General features: G+C 37.2%; 2 protein-coding genes across 2 annotated transcripts in view; both read left to right on the plus strand.

Annotated features, from left to right (window-relative positions):
* The window catches only part of LOC306883295 (cytoplasmic FMR1-interacting protein 2-like), a 31,920-nt gene extending 19,488 nt beyond the window's left edge, over nt 1–12,432 (plus strand). The window contains exons 8-29 of the mRNA XM_079438456.1: nt 58–186; nt 268–372; nt 464–552; nt 1,029–1,266; nt 1,349–1,641; nt 1,710–1,857; nt 1,949–2,102; nt 2,248–2,404; nt 3,006–3,102; nt 3,187–3,263; nt 3,372–3,480; nt 3,598–3,717; nt 3,928–4,127; nt 5,452–5,539; nt 5,654–5,797; nt 5,891–5,981; nt 6,452–6,582; nt 9,126–9,198; nt 9,319–9,413; nt 9,660–9,898; nt 9,999–10,146; nt 10,763–12,432. Coding sequence (XP_079294582.1) covers nt 58–186; nt 268–372; nt 464–552; nt 1,029–1,266; nt 1,349–1,641; nt 1,710–1,857; nt 1,949–2,102; nt 2,248–2,404; nt 3,006–3,102; nt 3,187–3,263; nt 3,372–3,480; nt 3,598–3,717; nt 3,928–4,127; nt 5,452–5,539; nt 5,654–5,797; nt 5,891–5,981; nt 6,452–6,582; nt 9,126–9,198; nt 9,319–9,413; nt 9,660–9,898; nt 9,999–10,146; nt 10,763–10,930 — 3,093 coding nt within the window. The 3' untranslated portion in view covers nt 10,931–12,432. The remainder of the gene's footprint in view (nt 1–57; nt 187–267; nt 373–463; nt 553–1,028; nt 1,267–1,348; nt 1,642–1,709; nt 1,858–1,948; nt 2,103–2,247; nt 2,405–3,005; nt 3,103–3,186; nt 3,264–3,371; nt 3,481–3,597; nt 3,718–3,927; nt 4,128–5,451; nt 5,540–5,653; nt 5,798–5,890; nt 5,982–6,451; nt 6,583–9,125; nt 9,199–9,318; nt 9,414–9,659; nt 9,899–9,998; nt 10,147–10,762) is intronic.
* A 2,341-nt stretch (nt 12,433–14,773) lies between these two features.
* Nucleotides 14,774–17,915, plus strand: LOC306882989 (forkhead box protein A4-B-like; the record flags this gene model as incomplete). The annotated part of the gene is made up of 2 exons (XM_079438030.1): nt 14,774–14,833; nt 16,845–17,915. 2 exons carry the CDS (start codon nt 14,774–14,776, stop codon nt 17,913–17,915), a joined length of 1,131 nt encoding a protein of 376 aa, XP_079294156.1.
* Between the last annotated feature and the right edge of the window lie 4,346 nt (nt 17,916–22,261).

Raw genomic sequence — 22,261 nt, forward strand, 5'->3', positions numbered from 1 at the left:
ACTATTCATTTGGACATTTGCATGCAGTGTGTCATGTTTTATGCGATGTTTGTCCAGTGTCTGCACCAGCAGCTGGAGGTGATCCCAGGTTATGAGGAGCTGCTAGCTGATATTGTCAACATCTGTGTGGATTACTATGAGAACAAGATGTACCTGACACCCAGTGAGAAACACATGCTGCTAAAGGTGAGTGCATCTGTTCCTGCTGAAGCTTTTTAGACTCGGCTGAAAGATCTTTACAAATGAAGGCATGGCTCTGTGTTTCAGGTTATGGGTTTTGGCCTGTACTTGATGGATGGAAATGTCAGCAACATTTACAAGCTGGATGCAAAGAAAAGGATAAACCTTAGCAAAATCGATAAGTTCTTTAAGGTGAAGACAAATGTTCTGGTTCTCTTGAAAACGGACTGTTTTTTTTTTCTCGCAATCCTCCGAGTATAACATTTGTTGGTTGCTTTCACAGCTTCAGGTCGTGCCCCTGTTTGGAGACATGCAGATCGAGCTGTCACGATACATAGAAACAAGTGCTCACTATGAAGAGAACAAGTCCAAGTGAGTGATTGACTACTTAAGATAAAAAGCACTTGATGAATGACATGATCTTGTAACCACAAGTGCATTGCTTTCCATCTGATGGAAAGTTTTGGCTTAGTTACAGAAGTTTTGGCTTAGTTACTTTTTTTTTTTTTATGTATTGATACATTTATTCAGTTTCAAGAGTTGCATCCAAAGTGACAGTAAAGACATTTATAATGTTTCATAAAAGATTAAGATTTCTATTTCAAATAAATGCGGTTCTTTTGAACTTTCTATTCATCAAATCCTAAAAAATTATCACAGTTTCCACAAAAATATTAGGAAGCACAGCTGTTTTCGACATTGATAAATGTTGAAATAATAGAAATGTTTCTTGAGCAACAAATCAGCATTTTAGAATGATTTCTGGAGGATCATGTCACACTGAAGACTGGAGTAATGCTGCTGAAATCTTTTTAGTAGTGTCTTTTTTTCCTCTCTTTCTCTCTCAGGTGGACCTGCACTCAGAGCAGCATCAGTCCACAGTATAACCTGTGCGAGCAGATGGTGCAGATCAGAGACGACCACATTCGCTTCATCTCTGAGCTGGCGCGCTACAGTAACAGTGAGGTGGTGACTGGATCAGGGCTGGACAGTCAGAAGTCCGATGAGGAATACAGGGAGCTTTTTGACCTGGCGCTCAGAGGACTGCAGCTTCTGTCCAAGTGGAGCACTCATGTCATGGAAGTGGTACGTTTGAGATCATTTAAACCGTTTTAAGCGTTACAGTTCTCCAGCTATCTCACATTTGAACTGTCTTCTCTTCCTCTAGTACTCTTGGAAACTAGTCCACCCGACTGATAAGTTCTGCAACAAGGACTGTCCGGGCACAGCTGAGGAGTATGAACGCGCCACACGCTACAACTACACCAGCGAGGAGAAGTTTGCCTTGGTGGAGGTCATTGCTATGATCAAGGGTCTTCAGGTTCTGATGGGCCGGATGGAGAGCGTGTTCAACCAGGCCATCAGGCACACAATCTACTCCGCCCTGCAGGACTTTGCACAAGTGACCCTGAGAGAGCCACTCAGACAGGCTGTGCGCAAGAAGAAGAACGTACTCATCAGGTAAGCTGTACACCACATAAAAAATACATACTTTTTTGGGCATTACTTATCTCCTTGCTTCCATATAGTGTACTTCAGGCAATTCGTAAAACCATCTGTGATTGGGAAGGAGCCAGAGAACCTCCTAATGACCCCTGTCTGAGGGGAGAGAAGGACCCCAAAGGAGGATTTGACATCAAAGTTCCTCGTCGCACTGTTGGCCCCTCGAGCACACAGGTCAGTTAAATTGTGTTTGCAACATAGATGATATTTAATGCTATTTGTACAGATTGTTTCTGAGTAGTATGTGTTCCTCCCTGTCCTGTAGCTCTACATGGTGCGCACCATGCTGGAGTCTCTCATCGCTGATAAAAGTGGCTCTAAAAAGACTCTTCGCAGCAGTCTGGATGGCCCTATCGTTCAGGCCATAGAGGACTTCCACAAGCAGTCTTTCTTCTTCACCCATCTCCTGAACTTTAGTGGTGAGACAACAGCAACAGTTTTCTATATTGCCACCATATTATCTTATATCTTCTATAAATCAATAGCATGTCAGCAACAGAGAGTAGACTGAGAAATGTTGCATTCCTTTTATGATGTTCTCATTCTCTCCTGACTGGCTGTCAGAGGCCCTGCAGCAGTGCTGTGATCTGTCCCAACTGTGGTTTCGAGAGTTCTTTCTGGAGCTCACTATGGGCCGTCGCATCCAGTTCCCCATTGAGATGTCCATGCCCTGGATCCTCACCGACCACATTCTGGAGACCAAAGAGCCCTCCATGATGGAGTATGTGCCACATACACACAGTTTGTACTGGTTATTTTGCTACGCTAGTATTCAAAGGTTTGGAGTCAGTCTTATATTTATTCTGTAAGGCAGTGTTAAAATGATCGAAAGGTAACCGTGAAGACATTATAATGTTACAGAAGATTTCTGTTTCAAATAGATGCCGTTTCTTTGAACTTTCTATTGATCAAAGAATCCTGAAAAAAAAAAAATGCATCAGTCTCTGTAAAAATATTATGCAGCACAACCAATTTCAATATTGATAATAACAAGAAATGTTTCTTGAGCACCAAATCGGCATATTAGAATGATTTCTGAAGGATGATGTGACATTGAGGATTCAGCTTTGCCATCACAGGAATAAATTACATTTTAAAATATATTCAAATAGAAAACAGTTATTTTTAATTGTAATGTTTCACAATATTGCTGTTTTTACTGTATTTTTTTATCTAATCATTGCATCCTTAATGGGCATAAGAGACTTCTTTCAAAAAAATAGAAAAAAATCTTACCAACTCTAGCGGTAGTGTATATGAACGCTGACTAATTGTGTCTGTCAGATTATAGCATTTTTGAGATTAATCTTTTTTTCCCTCAGATATGTGTTGTATCCGTTGGACCTTTATAATGATAGTGGTTATTATGCCCTCACCAAATTCAAGAAGCAGTTCCTCTATGATGAGATAGAGGCCGAGGTAGAGTGTCACAGACTTGTTTATTATTGTCCTCCATTCAAAAATATTTTAATAAAAACTGAAGCAATCTCTTTTTCATTATAGGTCAACCTGTGTTTCGATCAGTTTGTGTACAAGTTAGCTGACCAGATATTTGCCTACTACAAAGCAATGGCTGGAAGGTAACAATATCCCTGTCTCATCTTAAATGTTTCTCAAGTTCAATTTCAGAGGTCAAATCAAAGAAATTATTCTGCTATAGATTATATGTTTCTTTCTCTTCCTCACAGTGTCCTCCTAGACAAACGCTTCCGTGCGGAGTGTAAGAACTATGGTGTGATCATTCCATACCCACCTTCAAACCGCTACGAAACACTGCTCAAGCAGAGACATGTGCAGGTGAGACATTATACCGATTACCAATAAGAATGGGCAACTCTGTTTTAATGTTGAGCAAACATACTATCACTGAATACTCTGTAAATGATAAATCTAACATGTTTGTGCTTTTTTTAGCTGCTGGGTCGCTCCATTGACCTGAACAGATTGATAACCCAGAGGATCTCAGCAGCCATGTACAAATCCCTGGATCAGGCCATCAGCCGCTTTGAGAGCGAGGACCTCACCTCCATAGTGGTGAGAAACTCATGCTTTTAGACTGTTTTGGTATTTGTTGTCATCATAATCAGTATTCATTGGTATTACAAACATGCAGACGATTTTCTTACCCATTTGGACATCTCAATATTAAAATAACAAAGGTGTCTTGATTTAGAATATCAAAGACTCTGACTAAGAACTTTGGAATATTCATTAAACTGAAATTGTTTTGTTCCTGTGTTTCAGGAGCTTGAATGGCTGATGGAAATCAACAGGTTGACTCATCGCCTGCTCTCAAAGCACATGACCCTGGACAGTTTTGACGCCATGTTCCGTGAGGCCAACCACAATGTGTCTGCGCCATACGGCCGCATCACGCTGCATGTCTTCTGGGAACTCAACTTTGACTTCTTACCAAACTACTGTTACAATGGCTCCACCAACAGGTCGGTGAACATAAGTTGTAGATAATGTGGTTTAGGGCTGTGCGATTAATCGAACCGCAATCGTGATCTGAGACGTTGCGATTTACTAATCGCAAAGCCTGCGATGTATACGCGATATTCTCTGTCCTAGATCAAACACAAATGCATGACTGCCAGCCTTGAGTGGCAGTCTTACTAACCAATAGAGTAAGCGCACCTCCGTTCTCCCCAATCAGCAATGCTCTAGCCAACTGCGTAAATGTCCACCATTCAAAAAAAAATTAAAATAAATAGAAAGCGCGTGAGTGGGATTATGGCGTCTACAAGGCCAAATCAATAGTCAGGCAAAGTAATACTAAAGAAACTTTTATGTAATATGAGATTACAGTGTGTTCTTAAAATCCCAAATACAAAAAAATGAATAAATCAGCCTATGTAACCTATGTAATACTTTAATAATAGAATACAGTTCTTTATTTACTCAAACAAATCTTTTTGGTGAAATTCAGTAATTAAGTAAATTCTGTAAAAGTAGTAATACCATTATAATCTTCCCTGCTGAAAAAAACAATAGAACCCCTCCCCAAACACAATAGAAAAAAAACAAACTATATACGAATGCTTCACATAAATACTGTACATGTGCAAAGAGAAACATTTTGAGTCAAGCAGCTGGTTGGGGAACAGTGCAGGATTATTTGTAGTGCATGAGCATGTAAACATACATATACTGCTGAGTCTTTTGTGGGATTGTGTACACGCAGCAGTGTGTGTAATGTGTCTAGTGCACATAGAGGAGAGTGTGTTACTACAGGTGGTTTGTACAGGCCCACTCACCTGTGTGTAGCACACTTCGAATTGCACAAAAAAGTTCCATACAGTTTTTTTTCTTTGGTGTGGTAAGGATTGGGGTGGGGGGTGGTCCATGTTTCAGGAGGTAGGGGTTTGCATGGGGTTTTCAGAGGGGTGCAGGGTGATTTGAGTTCAGGGCTCTGGATTCTATTTGATGGATTCTATTGGTGGGATGTAATCTGGCAGATGGGAACCAATAGATCAACAGTAATTCCTATTGCAATAATGCCCAAAACACACTACAAAAAGGAATTTTGTAATGGTTTTAATGGAAACCATAAGGATTTCTGTGGTGGTTTCTATTGTTTTTTTCAGCAGAGTAACAATACCCATACTGTGCTGCACAGCTTGACTTTGCAAAATTAAAATCGCAAATCAAATCGCAATATGTAAAAAAAAAATCGCAATTAGATATTTTCCCCAAATCGCACAGCCCTAATGTGCTTCAATATAGATGACAATGTTGACAAAAGTGTTGAATCTCACGGAACAGGTTTGTGCGGACAGCCATTCCCTTTACCCAGGAGCCTCAGAGGGACAAACCTGCCAATGTCCAACCTTACTACTTGTATGGCTCCAAGGTCTGTAAGCAGCATGATTAGCTTGTGATACTGGACAGAAGACTTAAACGTGTTACATACAGTGTGCTAGAGAACATTGATGTCTATTTTTAAACATCTCACTCTGTTTTTCAGCCTCTGAACATTGCCTACTCCCACATCTACAGTTCCTACAGGAACTTTGTGGGTCCTCCGCATTTCAAAACAATCTGCCGTCTTCTTGGTTATCAGGGCATCGCTGTGGTGATGGAAGAGCTGCTCAAGATTGTCAAGAGCTTGGTATTTTGTCTCGCTGTTTAGTGTACATATAGTTTCTCTTTCATTTGAACATTTCCTCCATTTTTATTTGTCCTGTTCATCTGTCTTTTCCAGTTGCAAGGCACCATCCTGCAGTATGTGAAGACCCTCATAGAGGTGATGCCCAAGATCTGCCGTCTCCCTCGTCATGAGTACGGATCACCAGGTGAGATCAGAACTAGTAACACTCCAGTTGTGTTACAGTCTAATAATGAGTAAAGAGAGCAAATATATTAGCTATTATATTATATTTTGGGGCAGTATTTTACCATCAGAGACCCTCTACCTCCCCTAACTCCACCTGTCTAGATCTACTACAGTATTTATGTATGCCTATTCATGCAGCAGCATATCTTACATGCTTCCATCAGAGTGTAAATAGATTAAATGCAAAGAAATGCAAATTTTTTTTTAAATAAGAATAAAAAATTGTGCACTGTAAGCCTCTTTTGATAAGTGTCTGCTAAATGTAATTATATTAGAGCTGTCAATTTAGTACAACAAATTAATTTGTATAACACTTTGTAAAACATATTTTATAGCTTGTTAATGTTAAGAAGACTGTAACTGTAGCATATGAATGTCAGATCCTAGCCTGGAGTGTTTTGATGTTATGTAATGTGGAACATTTGTCAGGCATCCTGGAGTTCTTCCACCATCAGCTAAAGGACATCATTGAGTATGCTGAGCTCAAGACCGATGTGTTTCAGAGTCTGAGGGAGGTGGGCAATGCCATTCTCTTCTGTCTGCTCATCGAGCAAGCTCTGGTGAGACCCCCTCTGACTTACTCTTCCTTTTTGCATGACGTAGTGTAAATGCATAGTTGATCGTTTATCACTTTACTGCTAATTAGTTGGTCTAAAACTTCATCTCAAAGCTGATTTCCATTTTAGATTTAGTCTTTCAGACCTGCCAACCTGTACACATTTTGTGCATTTTGACCTCGAAGTACAATTAGCTATAATATTTGTGACTCCAAACTACAGAAAACTAAAGAAGAGAGACTTTTTTTACTTTATTTTTCCTTATAGTCTTAAGCTAACATTGACTGTAAATCCACATTTTAAGGCTGGTATTCAAAAATATTACTTTCTCAGGGGGTTATCCCTCTCTCAACTATATATTATAGAATTGATTTCTTCATGATATGGGGACATTTCACTACATGTCGTACTACGTATGTATATGTATGTGACAAATAAAATTTGAATTTGAATTTGAATTTGAAAATGTATATGGGGAAACAAGAGCAAAGCAAAATGGTGCGAAATATGAACTAAGCTTTGCACTATTGCGGTTCTCAAAGTGCTTTGCCAAGGTTGGTAGGTCTGAGCTTTCATAAAATGCCTTGTTTTCTTACGAATAATTATGATTTGCTTTATGCAAATATGTTTTGTAATGAAAGCATCCAATTGATGCACCAAAATTCAAGGCCCAATCCTTGACGTGACTCAGCCTGGCTTTGCTAATCAGCTGCATAAAGAGGCAGATTTGAATTTGTAGAAAGTGTGTGTTGTATGCTGATGTATATGCCAGTGTGTGTGTGTTTCTGGATGTGAATATTAATGAATTACTGTGTGTATGTTAACGAGTGTGTGGGTGGAGGACACTGCTGCCATCTGCCCCTAAAAAGCAACTTTATTTCTCATTACACGCTGGCAACAACTACAGGTGGTAAGGAATTAGGCCTCATTCATGTAACCGAACCACAAACTGACTGAACGCACATTCTTCCTGGTTTTTATACTTTTTCTTTAGTCACTTTTGTGCCGTGTTCTGCCATGGATTCAAGGATGCTAGTGTCACCGAGACGAGATAATAAAATCGGAAATGTAATACGGAGCTGTGAACGTCTGGCATTGTCGCAGCGTTTGGACTCTGCACACTCCCACTTGGTTAATATTAAGAGGCTTGTTTAGGATCATTTCCTCTAAAGGAAGTCTTCCTTGCTTTCATGGCAGTCACGACTCTTCTCTGGCTGCCTGTGACGTCCCGTGCTGGTGCACATCTGCTTCCATACACTTCTCTTCTTCTGACTGTAACTCTTCTGATGCCTGTTTCTCCTGTGTTTCTGTTTGGGTCTCTCTCTCTCTCTGAAGCCTAGTGAATGTGTTGGATGATCATTGCACGCTGATCTCTCATTAACATTGTTTCTGTCAGGATGCTCTTCTGGTCGTCTCTCTCTTATTGTTTGGGTGTTGTTCGGTGCTTGTTTTATTCTTGTGAATGAAGTGATTTTTGCTTAAATATGTGTACCTCATTGATTTGAAGGTCATCGTCATAAGACCTTTATACTTTCATATTGCATTTAGGGTTTACACCACCTGCCACAATAATAATTGATCACATATTGTTTTATCTTTCTGGGTTTATATTAGTAAATATTGATGTAGAGATTTAATAAAATGCATATTAATAGTTAGGGATGTGCAAAACTACATTTTGTTATCTACAGTTGGTGGTTAAAAAAAAAACTTTTTTTGTTCCGAAACATCTAGATGGAGTACAAGAGACTGAAACATAGAGCATACGATTCTCAAGGCATTTTTTTAAGTTAACATCTGAAATGTTTCTCAAGGCATTAAATACTGACGGAAAAAGTGGGGCATGTTGCAACAACCAAGCACAATCTGCATACATGCACAGACCGACTTCAAAAAAAGTGTTAAATGAATAAAATAAAGAATATGCCACCCTTTAACCAACATATATATATATATATATATATATATATATATATATATATATATGTAACATAACATATATTCATGTAAAACCTTTTATTGCACAAAACTATCAAAGTTCTCACAGAAATATGCATATTATATGTAAATATGTATATATTTATAAATGTCTATTTATTTATATAAATATTTGTCTTTATATAAATATCTAATAAATATGAGACTATGACTGATAATAGGAACGCTGTTCACTGTAGGTGATTTAAAGGAAATGTTCTGAAATTATTTCAAGTTGTTTTGAACTGTTTCGAACTTTCCAGTAGAATCAGAAAGTGCTATTTATGATCAAATTACTGGATGAGATCCTTTTATCGGTACTATATTATTTGGTATAATCAGTTACTAGTTTTCAGACTGAGCTTCTCAGTCAACATCAATTCTACATAAATATCATATTTAGGATCAAACTGTTACATTTTCATACATATTACGACTAACCCATTTTCACACTGATGTGTGTGATATTTGTGCTATGTAAAGCTTGATTAGGATTTCATTTAACAGTGTGATAAAGAAGCGTTTTTCATTCATTCCTCATGTTTTTGTGTTGTTTGCTTTGAACTCAGTCACAGGAAGAAGTTTGTGACTTACTTCATGCTGCACCATTCCAGAACATTCTCCCAAGGGTCTACATCAAAGGTGAAATAAGCATACAAAAACTATAAGATCATGTTCCTCTTCAGTGCTTTCTGATTTTTATATACATATACATATAATTTTATACCTGCTGAAATCTTCCTTTAATGATGAATTTTACAGAGGGGGAGAGACTTGAGGTGAGGATGAAGAGGCTGGAGGCAAAGTATGCTCCTCTTCACCTGGTGCCGCTCATTGAGAGACTTGGGACCCCACAGGTGAGGCACTCACAGATCAGAACCAAGTTGTGCATCTTATTTGTCAGTAGCAGAACATATTTAACACTAGCATGTTCATTTTTTTAAATAAAAATGTTTTGTAACATTGTAAATCTCTTTTATTGTCACATTTGATCAATTAAATGCCTTTTTGCTGAATAGAGTAAGAACTTTTGAATTGGTAATATAGGTTTATGCATCTTTTTAGTCTCCATTTTAATATGTTTTGTTTTTTAATCTTTTTAGCAAATTGCAATAGCACGAGAAGGAGACCTGCTGACGAAGGAGCGTCTGTGCTGTGGTCTGTCCATGTTTGAAGTCATCCTGACACGCATTCGCAGCTTCCTGCAGGACAGTGTGTGGCGAGGCCCTCCCCCCACCAACGGCGTCATGCATGTGGATGAGTGCATGGAGTTCCACCGCCTCTGGAGCGCCATGCAGTTTGTGTACTGCATCCCTGTGGGCACGCACGAGTTCACTGCAGAGTATGCATATACATTCAGCATGGGTGTTTTTTATAGTAAGCGAGCACTTGATTTAGGTTTACATCAATAACTGGAGTGTTTTGGGGTTTTTTGTGTTTAGGCAGTGCTTCGGTGATGGTCTGAACTGGGCTGGATGTGCCATTATTGTGCTATTAGGACAACAACGTCGCTTTGACCTCTTTGACTTCTGCTACCACTTGCTGAAGGTCCAGAGGCAGGACGGCAAAGATGAGATCATTAAAAATGTGGTACGTTTCTGATTTCATAGACTTGAACTATTAAACAATTACATAAATCATTGCAGGGAACTCTTAATAGTCAGCAATGCAATATACACTAATGTTCAATTTTTTTTTTTATTCAGCAAAGATGCATTTAACTGTTCAAAAGTGGCAGGAAATGCATTTGTAATGTTACAAAATGTCTGTTTCAAATAATCATTATTCTTTTAAACTTTTATTCATCAAACAGTACTGAAAAAATGCATCATGCTTTTTACAAAATTATTAAGCAGCACAAATGTGTTCAAGAATAAATGTCTTAAGCAGCAAATCAGCATATTAAAATGTTTTCTGAAGGATCTTGTGGCACTGAAGGCTGCTGAAAATTCAGCTTTGCCATCATAGGAATAACATTTTGGAAATATTAAAATAGAAAACAGTTATTTTAAATTGTAACAATGTTTCACAGTATTACTGTTTTTACTATATTTTGATCAAATAAATGCAGCCTTGGTGCGCATAAGAGACATCATCTTTCAAAATAATATAATCACACAGACCCCAAACTTTTGAAAGGTAGTGTTAATGTTTTAACTTGTAGATATGGGCTTCTGTGTTAAATGTTTGGTTGTGTAACTTTCAGCCCCTGAAGAAGATGGCAGACCGCATCAGAAAGTATCAGATTCTCAACAATGAGATCTTCGCCATCCTCAACAAGTACATGAAGGCTGTGGAGACAGACAGTTCTACTGTGGAGCATGTTCGCTGTTTCCAGCCTCCTATACATCAGTCTCTAGCCACCACATGTTAAACCATCTTTATTTGACTTCCAGCTATCCTATTCTTCCTCTGGTGTGACATTGGTCTCAAACGTAGTGTACAGAGCCTTAGAGCTTTCAAGATTGGCTCGGCTTTATTTAAACAAGAGACGAACCTCCAGTCTCGCCACATGGTTAAAAAAACAGTAGATTTCTCAGTCTGCCCCAGCTGTTATCTAACCCTTATGTATATCAACACTCACTATGAGATTTGAAGTGAACCACTTTGAGAGATTTAGGACTGCCGAAAATATTTCCAAGTCACCAGAGGAAGTTTTAACAAATGTTTAAAAATAAAAAAAAAAGAAATATAAATGACTTTTGATTATAAATAACTATTAAGAGAAAACATGATTAATGTCAGTTTTTTTTGTTTTTCTTTTTTTAACCTCATGCCCATACAGATTTCATTTATAATAGTATTTGCATGTGCCTCACAAATTCCATATATCCTAATATTCTTTGTACTGTAATATACAGACCAAAAAGCAAGAGTACAACTATGGATACAAATATCCATAATAATTTCCCCGCTTTTGAATTCTTTTATGGCCAGAATTGTTTACAGCATTCTGTTCTCTTTATTGTATTACAGCACTGGTTTACAGATCTTTGCATTTGTAACATCTATCACTGTAAATGTTGCGGTTTGAAGCTGTCAAGAATTGCGTGTAGTACTTGTTCTAATTTTATCGGTACTTAACTGGTATCAGTATTTGCCTCAACTATTGAAAAGTAACCTCACTTATCTTTTCAATCTTTGGACTGTTAATTTGGGCTATTTTCTACACAATAACCATGTGTAAACTAGTGAAGCAGTTCTGAAGTACTAATAACTGGATTTGTGCTGTGATGACATCTCTTTAATCACCTCTTATTGTTACAGACTGCAGTAGTAATACTGCATTACCTTGACCAATAACGGACAAAAAGGGAAAACATTGGACATCCGCTGTTCAATATCAAGGTTACTAAAACTTGCAGAAATATTTCAGTATTTCCCCTCACAGGCCCTTTTCTTCAGCAGTGTTAGACAGATTGGCAAGCGTTCTGTTCAGCTTTGTAATTTATGTGGCTGTTGTAAATGTAACCTCATGAATGCTCATAATATTCTGTTATTTCATTTTTTTCCAGGAGTTTTCAGATTGATTTTAATGTTTTAAAATAACTGTTGAATTAAATGGGTATTTTCCAGTAATCTATTTATGCATAAAAGTTGATTTTTTTTCTTGCTCTTGGAAGGGTTAATATGTGAACGATGATGGAAAAAAATGTTTTGACTTTAAGGAAGTGCTGTTTTAAAAACTCAAAGCATGACCGGTGTAATTTATTGTCATCATGGATCTATTTGTGTCATGAGATTTTTGTTCATATTGTTGTACAAGTGATCATGTTTTGAAATACAAAAAAATGAGAAAATAGTACAGTGTACAACAAATGGTTCTGAACAGAATTATAATTGTTGTATTTCCATGAAATAAAAAAGATCTAACGGAAACTGGCTTGTTTAATTTATTTATTTGCATTTAACTTCAATTATTTTGCATTTCATATAAATCATTGAATTGCATTTGCATTGAATTGCATTTGCAATTGCAATTGATGCATGAATTGCATCAATTGAAAGTTGCATTATAAAATATTGTTTTCTTTAAACTAAACAATGGGTTTTTTTATTCCTTTGATATTTTTGTTACCAACACATATCAAAGTACAGAACATTGCAATGCTCACTTGATGTTTTAGCCTCAAACTTGTTTTAATCGTTAAGAAAGCTTTATTTTAAGAGTCTTAAGATATGACTGTTAATGCCCAATTGGTGATTTAATCTGTAAATTCCTGGTATTTCTCACACCTTGGGTATGTTTGAACAGGTTGTAATTAATTGCCTTGTTTTTAAGGGCATTTCATCTAATGCAGGAGGCACTTAACACTAGATAAACATTTCCTCCGCATGGGGATGATGGCACAGCTGGAAATGTGAGGAATCCAGAGTGTTTTTTGTTGTTGTTGTTTTTCGAAACTGTCTCTTCCATTTGTGGAAGTTTTAAGTATGGTATGAATATTTTGGTCTCTCCTTTGTCAATATGAATACACAACTCATAAAGTCTGTTTTGTAAGAACAGGAGTGTTTCTTGAGGCCTCTGACTGGCTGAGCTGAACTGGCAGGCAGATGAGGGTGGTGCTTTTAAATGGCACACAGAGTAAATGTTTGCTTTCTATCAATAAAGATGACACCCAACACCCCCAATCCGCCAAACAGCTGTCTCCCACAATGGAGAGGACCAAGATGTGGAGTGAGAGAAAGGGAGAGGGGCGAGCTGTGACTACTGAATGAGACACAATGCCAACCTTACAGACTGAAATCTACAAACTAATCTAACTAATTTGATCATTCCCTTTTTAAAAACCCGAGTGCAGCGCATCAGCTGGTTAGCTTGTTACTCCAGTTTTGTTTTCTCGCTCCGTTTTTCAGAGTTCATCAAACAACAGTGGTAAGTGGTAAGTTAAGTTGGTATCATTCTTCAATCACGGTGAGTAATGGCTTCTTCTCCTGCTATTGTTGTTTGCACTGTTTCCCACATGTACAGTTTATCTCTGTCTGTCGGTGACGAGGGATTCACATGTGATAAATGCAGGGAAATAGTTAGGCTGACAGAGAAGATTTCAGAATTAGAGACACGCATCCAAACTTTAGTTGAGGACAGTAAGAATGTGAGGGCTGTAGATACTGCTTTGGATGCGACTAGCTCAGGAAATCCTGTACATTGTTCGGTTCCGGTTGAGCCCATGCAGCAGGGCAGCTGGGTGACTGTGAGGCGGCCTAGTCGCGGGTCAAAACACCACTCTTCCGTTCCGATCAGAACATCAAACAGGTTCTTCCCACTCAGTGACGCACCCACTGAGAAACCTGATGAAATTGCTCTAGTTATTGGCGATTCTATTGTACGGAACGTGAAAATAGTGACACCAGCCACCATAGTCCAATGTTTACCGGGAGCCAGAGCACCTGATATCTTGGCAAATTTAAAAGTGCTGGCACATGAATATATTTCTAGGTCAAGGGTCTCAGTAGTATCAGTGTCAGAAATAGATTTTAACATTATTGCCCCCTTAAATTTCAGGAGCTTTTACCTCAAAGACTTTAATTTTTATTAATTTTATTTTTTTTAATCATAGAAACAGGTGTGATCATCTTATGTCACATCACATTAATATTTGAGAATTTGTATTAAGCATAAAAACAAATCTTATTTAGTTGATAATATATGTATATCTAGGCCTAGAATATAGGTATTTTTTGTTACTTTTGTCTTTTAATTTGCTGCTGGTTATTCTGTTTCCAAATATAATTCCACATATTAGTCTTTATCAAGGATGAAGAAAGATTTATCAAGCATGAAAGAAAGATTGTAATTTTACATTATCAAGAGATAATCTGACCATTGTTGTGTAGTGTTACCTTGTTTACTTAAAGTCTTTTGAACACAATGTTTTGGGCTAGGCCTGTAACTGGCCATTTTGTGGCAGTAATATTCGAGATGATGTGTTTATTGAAGGCGTGTAAAGTGAATAAAGCAGTGTAGTAGTGTTCCGAGGGCAGGAGGTGGGCAGGACGCTGGTCAGAGGGCGGGAGATCAGTGCTCATATATGGGACTCAGTCCGTGAAGAGCAGCACACTTCAAACTTTCCCGACTGGACACCTACAGCAGTTTACACACTGTGGTGGCTTTCCAAATGCTCTGTGATACTCTTTGAGCTTTAAATATCGATTTAATGTACTCTGTCATTTTGCATTATTAACTAAATAATTGTTTAGTTGAATAACAGAAGACATGATTGAGGAAGTGAAACGGGAGAGAAGCAATCAATGGATGTCATATTACTCCGGCGAGGTATGTCCCTATTTGAGAAAACATTTTAGGCTACTTGTAATAGGCCTATATCATTTATAATAACTGATATTTAACCACTTCCTGTAGTTATATTTTCAGCTTGTGTTTGTGTGTGTGTGTGGTCTCGCGGCAGTTAATTGATTGACTCTGTGATTGTGTTGAATGTCTCACGCTTTGACACTCGTGTATGGCTATAATAGGCCCAGCACGGGCTCATAACCAGAGGGGCGTCTCGGAATCCGAAACATGAAAGCGGGCTTCTGACTTGAAAGCGCCGAATTATTACGAACGCTGTCCATCGGGAAAAAAAGAACAACTGAAAACAGCAGTCGCGCCCCCAAACACCCCTCTGCCATGAGATAGAAAAAAGGCGGACGGTGAGTGACTTAAAAAGAGACAAAACAAGGGTGAGAAGCATAGCCGGACTAGCCGGATAATGGGGTTATCGGCTGGGTGGGTGGTCAGAATACATTTACATGGCGTTACCCAAGCGCCGCAAAGGTTTGGTTTGGTTGGGAAATAAGGGATAAACGGGGATCTATGGACGCCGACCTCAGCGATACAAATCATCATCATCGTCAAAATGTTTATTTAATTTCCACTAAACGGTTCCATATTAAATATAGGCTACAGAATTTGACATACTAAACGAAAAGGTTTTAGGTTCACGCCTTAGCTTATTTTACCTTTTTTGTCACTTTCACAAGTCCAACAGATGCACATTATGTCGAATATTAATACGTTTAATATTAGTAATACAAAAAGGTAAAAAAGCAAGTAAATTTACACTATAAACAACATTAAATTAAAATTTACCTTTTCAAAATTAGTTTTTTTTAACATTTATTTATTTATTTATTTTACTAACTGTATTAAATTTGATTGCTGTTAATTATAAAATCAAAATAATGCTCAAGATCATAACATTTGTAACCCTGGACCACAAAACCAGGCATAAGGGAATTATTTATTTATTTATTTATTTATTTTTTAGATTTATACATCATCTGAAAGCTGAATAAATAAGCTTTCCATTGATGTTTGTTAGGATAGGAGAATATTTGTTTTTGATGCAACAATTTGAAAATCTGGAATCTGAGAGTGCAAAAAAAAAATCTAAATATTGAGGAAAATCGACTTTAAAGTTCTTTTGCAATGCAGGCTACTGCTATTCAAAAATTATGTTTAGATATATTTATGGTAGGAAATTTACAAAATATCTTCATGAAGCATGATATTTACTTAATATCCTTATGATTTTTGGCATAAAAGAAAATAAAATGTATTGTTGGCTACAAATATGCCCGTGCTTCTTAAGACTTGGTTTTGTGGTCCAAGGTCACATTTAGTGAAGTTATTAACGTAATTTCGGGAGGAATCCGCCCATCTAATCTTCCAATTAATATCCAAAACTGCCTCTTACCACTTCCGTTGTTAGTCTTTTCGGCATCCCTCCTCCTCCCCATCTCCTCCTTTTTATGCATTTTTATTTATTTATCTTTCTGTCTATGGGAGGCTATCGGAGCTCGAGTAGAATAGTCTCTCTGAGCCCTCCATTGCAGACATCTAACCAAATCTGTTTACCACTAATGCTAAGATTATATGGGCACACGAACTCATGAAATATTATTGGTGAGACATTTTGTTAGATATAGTTCTCTACTATCACTGTTTTAATAGTTTTTAGTCAAAGAAAAACCCATTATATTAGTGACACATTCAACAATAACTGCATTTGATTGAATATTTTTAAATATATTAAATATTCGATAACTGCTTTTTTTTTTTTTTTTAAATCACTGCATTTTTAAAATATTAGCTATTTTTCCACATTTTTAATGTTTTTTTTTTTTTTTTTGGACCAAGGCTTTGGTTTATTTCTGACTGTGGTCCTCACTTTACAATAAAAATACAATTTTATATATATATATATATATTATTTTTTTTATTTTATTTTTTTTTTATTATTTTTTTTTTTTTTTCAAATCTAATGTTAATTTCTCATTTTTAGGTGTTCTATGGAGCAGACAACCTGCCGTTGGGCCCCAGAGTATATCCCCCTCCAGAGCATCACTACCAGAGTTACGGCCCACCGTGTGATTCAGCAGCTGCGGGAAACACCGGGAGACTCGGAAGCCCAGTGGGAATACTGCCTCCACCAAAACCCAAAGGATACGCTGAGAGCAGCTCCAGTGAACCTGAGTTTCCAGCACTGAAATCAGTTTACAGACGAACCTTAAGCCATGCCAAGCCACCATATTCCTACATCTCTCTTATCTGCATGGCAATCCAGCAGTCACCAGCCAAGAGACTGACTCTGAACGAGATCTACGACTGGATCCGCCAGCTCTTTCCATATTACAGACAGAATCAACAGCGATGGCAGAACTCCATCCGACATTCCCTGTCATTCAACGACTGCTTCGTGCGCGTACCGAGATCGCCAGACTCTCCAGGGAAAGGCTCGTACTGGGCCCTGCACCCCGACTCCGGTAACATGTTCGAGAACGGCTGCTACATGCGTCGCCAGAAGCGCTTCAAGTGTCAAAAGGCGACGTCACCATCGACAAATTCGGGTGGGGAAGCTGTGAAATCGGAAGGCAAGAAAAAAAAGGTAGAGGTCAAGTCAGTCACCTCTTCTTGTAAATCGCCTGTACCTCCTCCACTTGATGCCACAACACAGCATTCAGGCATATTACCAGTATCCTATCCCGCAACCAAAGCACCTTCTCCTTCCCATCTTCCTCAGCACCTTACTCCCTCACACACTTTATTTCCTACCCAGCCTCCAGAGATCTCAACACACTTGCCTTCTCTGAACGTCCCGTTCCCAACAATGCCCAGTCCCAGCCTGCAGTCTGTTCCACAAGCCTCTATGGAAACCAGCTTGCATTATGAACCAATATCCCAACACCACATTTCTGTCCCACGACTTGTGGACTTCCAGTACTGCGAGACTCCTGTGAACTACCCGGTTTACTGCCAGCCTAATTCCCATCCCAACTTCACATCGTATGCTGGAGACTCTGTTTACTACCCTGGATTTAGCATGTGTTCTGCTCCTCTTCTGAGTTCCTCCTGATCAGCCTCCTGTAGTGTATTAAGGGCTGTTAAAATGGGATTAATTTCTGTTTAGATGCTTATAATTGCTGTATATATTAGTTGATGGACTCCTCATAGCTGGAGAAGTATCTGTTATCTGATGCTTAAGGATTGTTTGATTCTGTAGGAATGTGAATTCAATTGAATCGAAGGTGTTTTAAGATGCATATGAATGTGAATTCCTTGCTGTAAAATTTCAAGTAAAATTTTGAACGTTCCAAAAGGTGTTAATTCTGTTATTTGCATGTTTGGTGTGACGTGCAGGATTTTAATCACACTTTTAGGCTTTCGCGTGATTTTACTGCTGCATTTTTTAAATTCCTCAAGAGAGTGTTTGGGGAAGAATCAACTCAACAGAGGCATTGTCCTGCTCACATTGTAAAAGATAAACATCATTTCCTGTCCTGACATTCCTCACACTAACCTGAACAAGACACCCACACTGAAAACTAGTAGCCCTTTACTAGCCTCCTTTAGAAACCAATTATAAAATATATTATAAAATGCACAGTTTGCATAAAATAGACCAAACCCTGAACATTAAATAATAATAAATGTATGTTATTATGAAGAATAATTAGATAATATAAATTTAATATTATGCATATAATTTTACTTGTAAATGTTTTTATTTATATTTATGGCAGACAAATAACACTAAAACTAAATTTAAAAATGTCTCTGAACAAAATTAAATAAAACATATATTCACACACACACAAAAAAACTTTAAACAATGTTAAATAATACAGGATCATAATACACATTCATTTATGAGTAAATGAGTTGGAAATAAAAAATCATATTTATGGCACTAACATGTCTTAATAGGCAGAAAAAGAAAATTAAATAAAATTAGATATGATAAAATAATTAGGAAATATAAAATAAATAGAAAGCATATAGGACCTAAAATGTCTCTTGACAGTCAGAAAAAGAAAACTAAATCGTAAATGATATGTATGGGCAAACAACCTTGTATGATAAAATCATTAGATAATATAAAATAAATAATAGGAATATTATGCATATTAATTCACTAGTAAATGAGTTAGAAAAAATAATAGTAATGGCATCAACATGTCTTTAAACAGGCATAAAAACAAACAAACAAATAATAGCTATAATGAAATAATATAAAACTAATAATATAGGGGGATAATGTATATTAATTTACTAGTGAATGAGTTTGAAATAAAACGCATGTGTATGAAAAAAATGTTATATAAATTACAAATAAAATAAAATTATATGATAAAATTAATTCATACAAAATTTAATTAATTAAAAGTAAATTAGATATAATTTGAAAAAAAAGAAGCTATACTTATGACTCTAATAGATGTCTCTAAACAGGCAGTAAAACCTGCATAACGGCACAAACCCATTAAACTAGGTTAGTGTCCAGACATGGCTTGAGATTTTGACTGTTTAGTGCTGTTGGTGTGGTGTCTCATGGACTGAATGCTATAGCAGGAGGAAGGTTGTGACCCCCTTCATCCCCTCCTAGCCTAACCTTTGATTCCTGGGTAAGCAGGATTGTGTTTGAGTGTATGAGAACAATAGGAAGACACTGGTATTAATGGTGGACCTCCCCCCAAGCAGTGTCTTCTCAACAATGGGACACAGGGACACCCACAGCGATCTGCGCAGAAGCCACAGACCCCTCAGTGTGTGTCCGAGATTCAGAGAGAGGGCGAGACGTGAGGAGTTCAAGAGCTTTTGGGGCTGTGATCCGTTCCTGCGCAGATTATTGTCTTTAGGAGTAGGCCCGTCAACAGATTCTGCTGTATGATGATATATGATGGATGACTGTGCCGTGGCTTTCTAAATATCTGAAGAGTCTGGCTATGTGTGTATTCAGTTCTTAGCATTACAAGGGTGTGAATGTGGATTTGTAGGGTGTGAAGATGCTGTCTGCAGGTCATCAGCAGGCCAGCTGTGGATGCAGACTGTGAGGGGGATGGGGGCAGGAGGAAGGGATCTGCTGCCAGGTGACTGTTGCTGAAAGGTTTCAGTTCAGTTATTCTGATTAGTCTCATTTACCATAAATGTATAAAGTGTTGAATTTATGGTATCAAAAACATGATATTTATATTAATTTACAGTATTATAATTAAAAGAAGACTGCCAGATAGTATCTGCCAAAATCCATGTAATTTATTGAAATTACATGAATGTACACTAGCGTTCAAAATTTGGGGGTCAGTAAGATTTTTCTCTTTTTTGAAAGAAATTAATCCTTTTGTTCAGCAAGGAGACATTTAATTGATGGGTTACTGTACTGTAATGACATTTTTAATATATAAATATTTAATAATTTTAAAATATTTATTTATGAGTAAACGAATTAGAAATAAAAATACATATTTATAATACTAAAATATTCAGACAGGCAGTAAAAATGTATACATTGTAAATTAAATTAGATATGATAAAATAATTAGATAATATAAAATAAATAAAAGAGCATATTTAAAGAAGGTCTCTTAACAGGCAGAAATAAGAAAACAAAATAAATGATAAAAAAATATATATGACAAAATTATGATATATTATACATATTAATTTACTAGTAAATGAGTTCAAAAATAAAAAATAATATCAACATTAAATTGATTGGTGACGGTAAATAAATATATCAAAATTAATATAAAATAAATAAATAAATAAAATGTAACATAGATAAGCACATTTGTATTAAAATGAAAAGCTGTTATTTTATTGTAATGTTTATTATACTAATATTTCACAATACTACTGTTACTGTTAAAAAAATGAATAAAAATACATCTTACTGACTCCAAACCTTTGAACAGTAGTGTGTATGAGAAAGAAATGTATTAAAAAATCTTAATGAAATAATTTCATAAAAATATTCATAATTTATCAATTAAAAATAATACATTTAATTCAATTCTGTGTATATTTATGTACTGGTCATCATTCCTTTTAAGCTTCACACCATTTCTAATTACCTTTTTGCTTTGACTATAGTTCATTTTAAATGCTCCTCTGTTGTAACAATTTTTAAAAGCACAAAAGAAATCTGGTCATATAGGTCTGTATGCACAATAATTCTGTTTCAAACAGTACAGCATGCCACTCTGCAGGACATGTCACATCCAAAAAGTATCAACGACCCAAACGCAGAAGATAATATTTTATTTTATAAGCATTTAATCAATGGCTGCTTAAAACATCTGATGGGGGTTTTGTTCCGTTTGTCAAAAAGCTGGCATGTGATTGGCTGGAGAGTGGAAGCTGCCCTGTTGGCATGGCAGCGGCCGAACAGACTAGGCCATGTTGTTTACACAGTGGCCAGCTTTTTATTGCCTGTCTGTGCCTGCACGTCTCCGTTAGTGTCCCTCCGTCTCCTTTCACAAGGGCTCGGGTAAATATGCCTGTTCAAATAACCATCAGTCAGAGGCAGTGACAGGCCTGTACTTCTTCCCACTTCCCCCGAACCCCCACTCATCCCCCTCGCTTCAGGCCACGCTCCCTATCTGAATGAGAAAGCGTTCAAACTCTTGCTACATTTAAATTAATTCCAAAGAACTTGGGGCAAACACTTTGACTCCCTATAGGACATAAATAAAACATTGATTTAGATTTAAGAAACACTTTCTGTTTTAGAAAAGTGATACTGTTCCAGCTATCCGCTTATAAAATCTATAACTTGGCTTCTCTCGTTTAACGTCATCCACTATTCATCTCCTCTATTATTCTCTCTTCATCTCTGGATCCACCTGTGTTTGCAGAGTGACAGTGGTGCGGTTCTTTCAGGACAGTCAGATAATCTACCAGCAAATAACAAAAAAAAAAAGATGAGGGACACCCAGCATCTATTTATCCCTTTCTTTCCTCTTTCATCCTTTTGTAATGTGCTTCCTCTATTCATTGCTCGGCCTTGTGGCTCTCTGGCTGGTCTGAGCTGCTGTTTAGGGTGTGCACCTTGCTCATTTTCTGAAAGCATCCAGTTATTGCAGCTTCCGTCCAGTGTATTCATCCACGGTTGGTTTTCTCTTTCCATTGTTTCCCATCTTTATGTTCTAGTTTCTGGTTTAATCATAGAAGTGGTCAAACTCATCATCACACTCCACTATCTCATTTGTGGCTGCAGGATGGCTCTTCTGTGGTAGATTTTCTTCCTCTGAATCAGAGGGTTGATCTGGACAAAAAAAAGCTAATGCAAATAATACAAGTTCACTAGCCAAATTTGACCAATATAATGGTGGAAATTAGGATAATAAATAAAAAATAAAGCACATTCCATTTTTTGTTGGAGTAGATATGACTCAAACTGCATTAAATACGAGTTACATT

This window comes from Barbus barbus (assembly GCF_936440315.1).
Source record: "Barbus barbus genome assembly, chromosome: 17".
NCBI classification, from domain to species: Eukaryota; Metazoa; Chordata; class Actinopteri; order Cypriniformes; family Cyprinidae; genus Barbus; species Barbus barbus.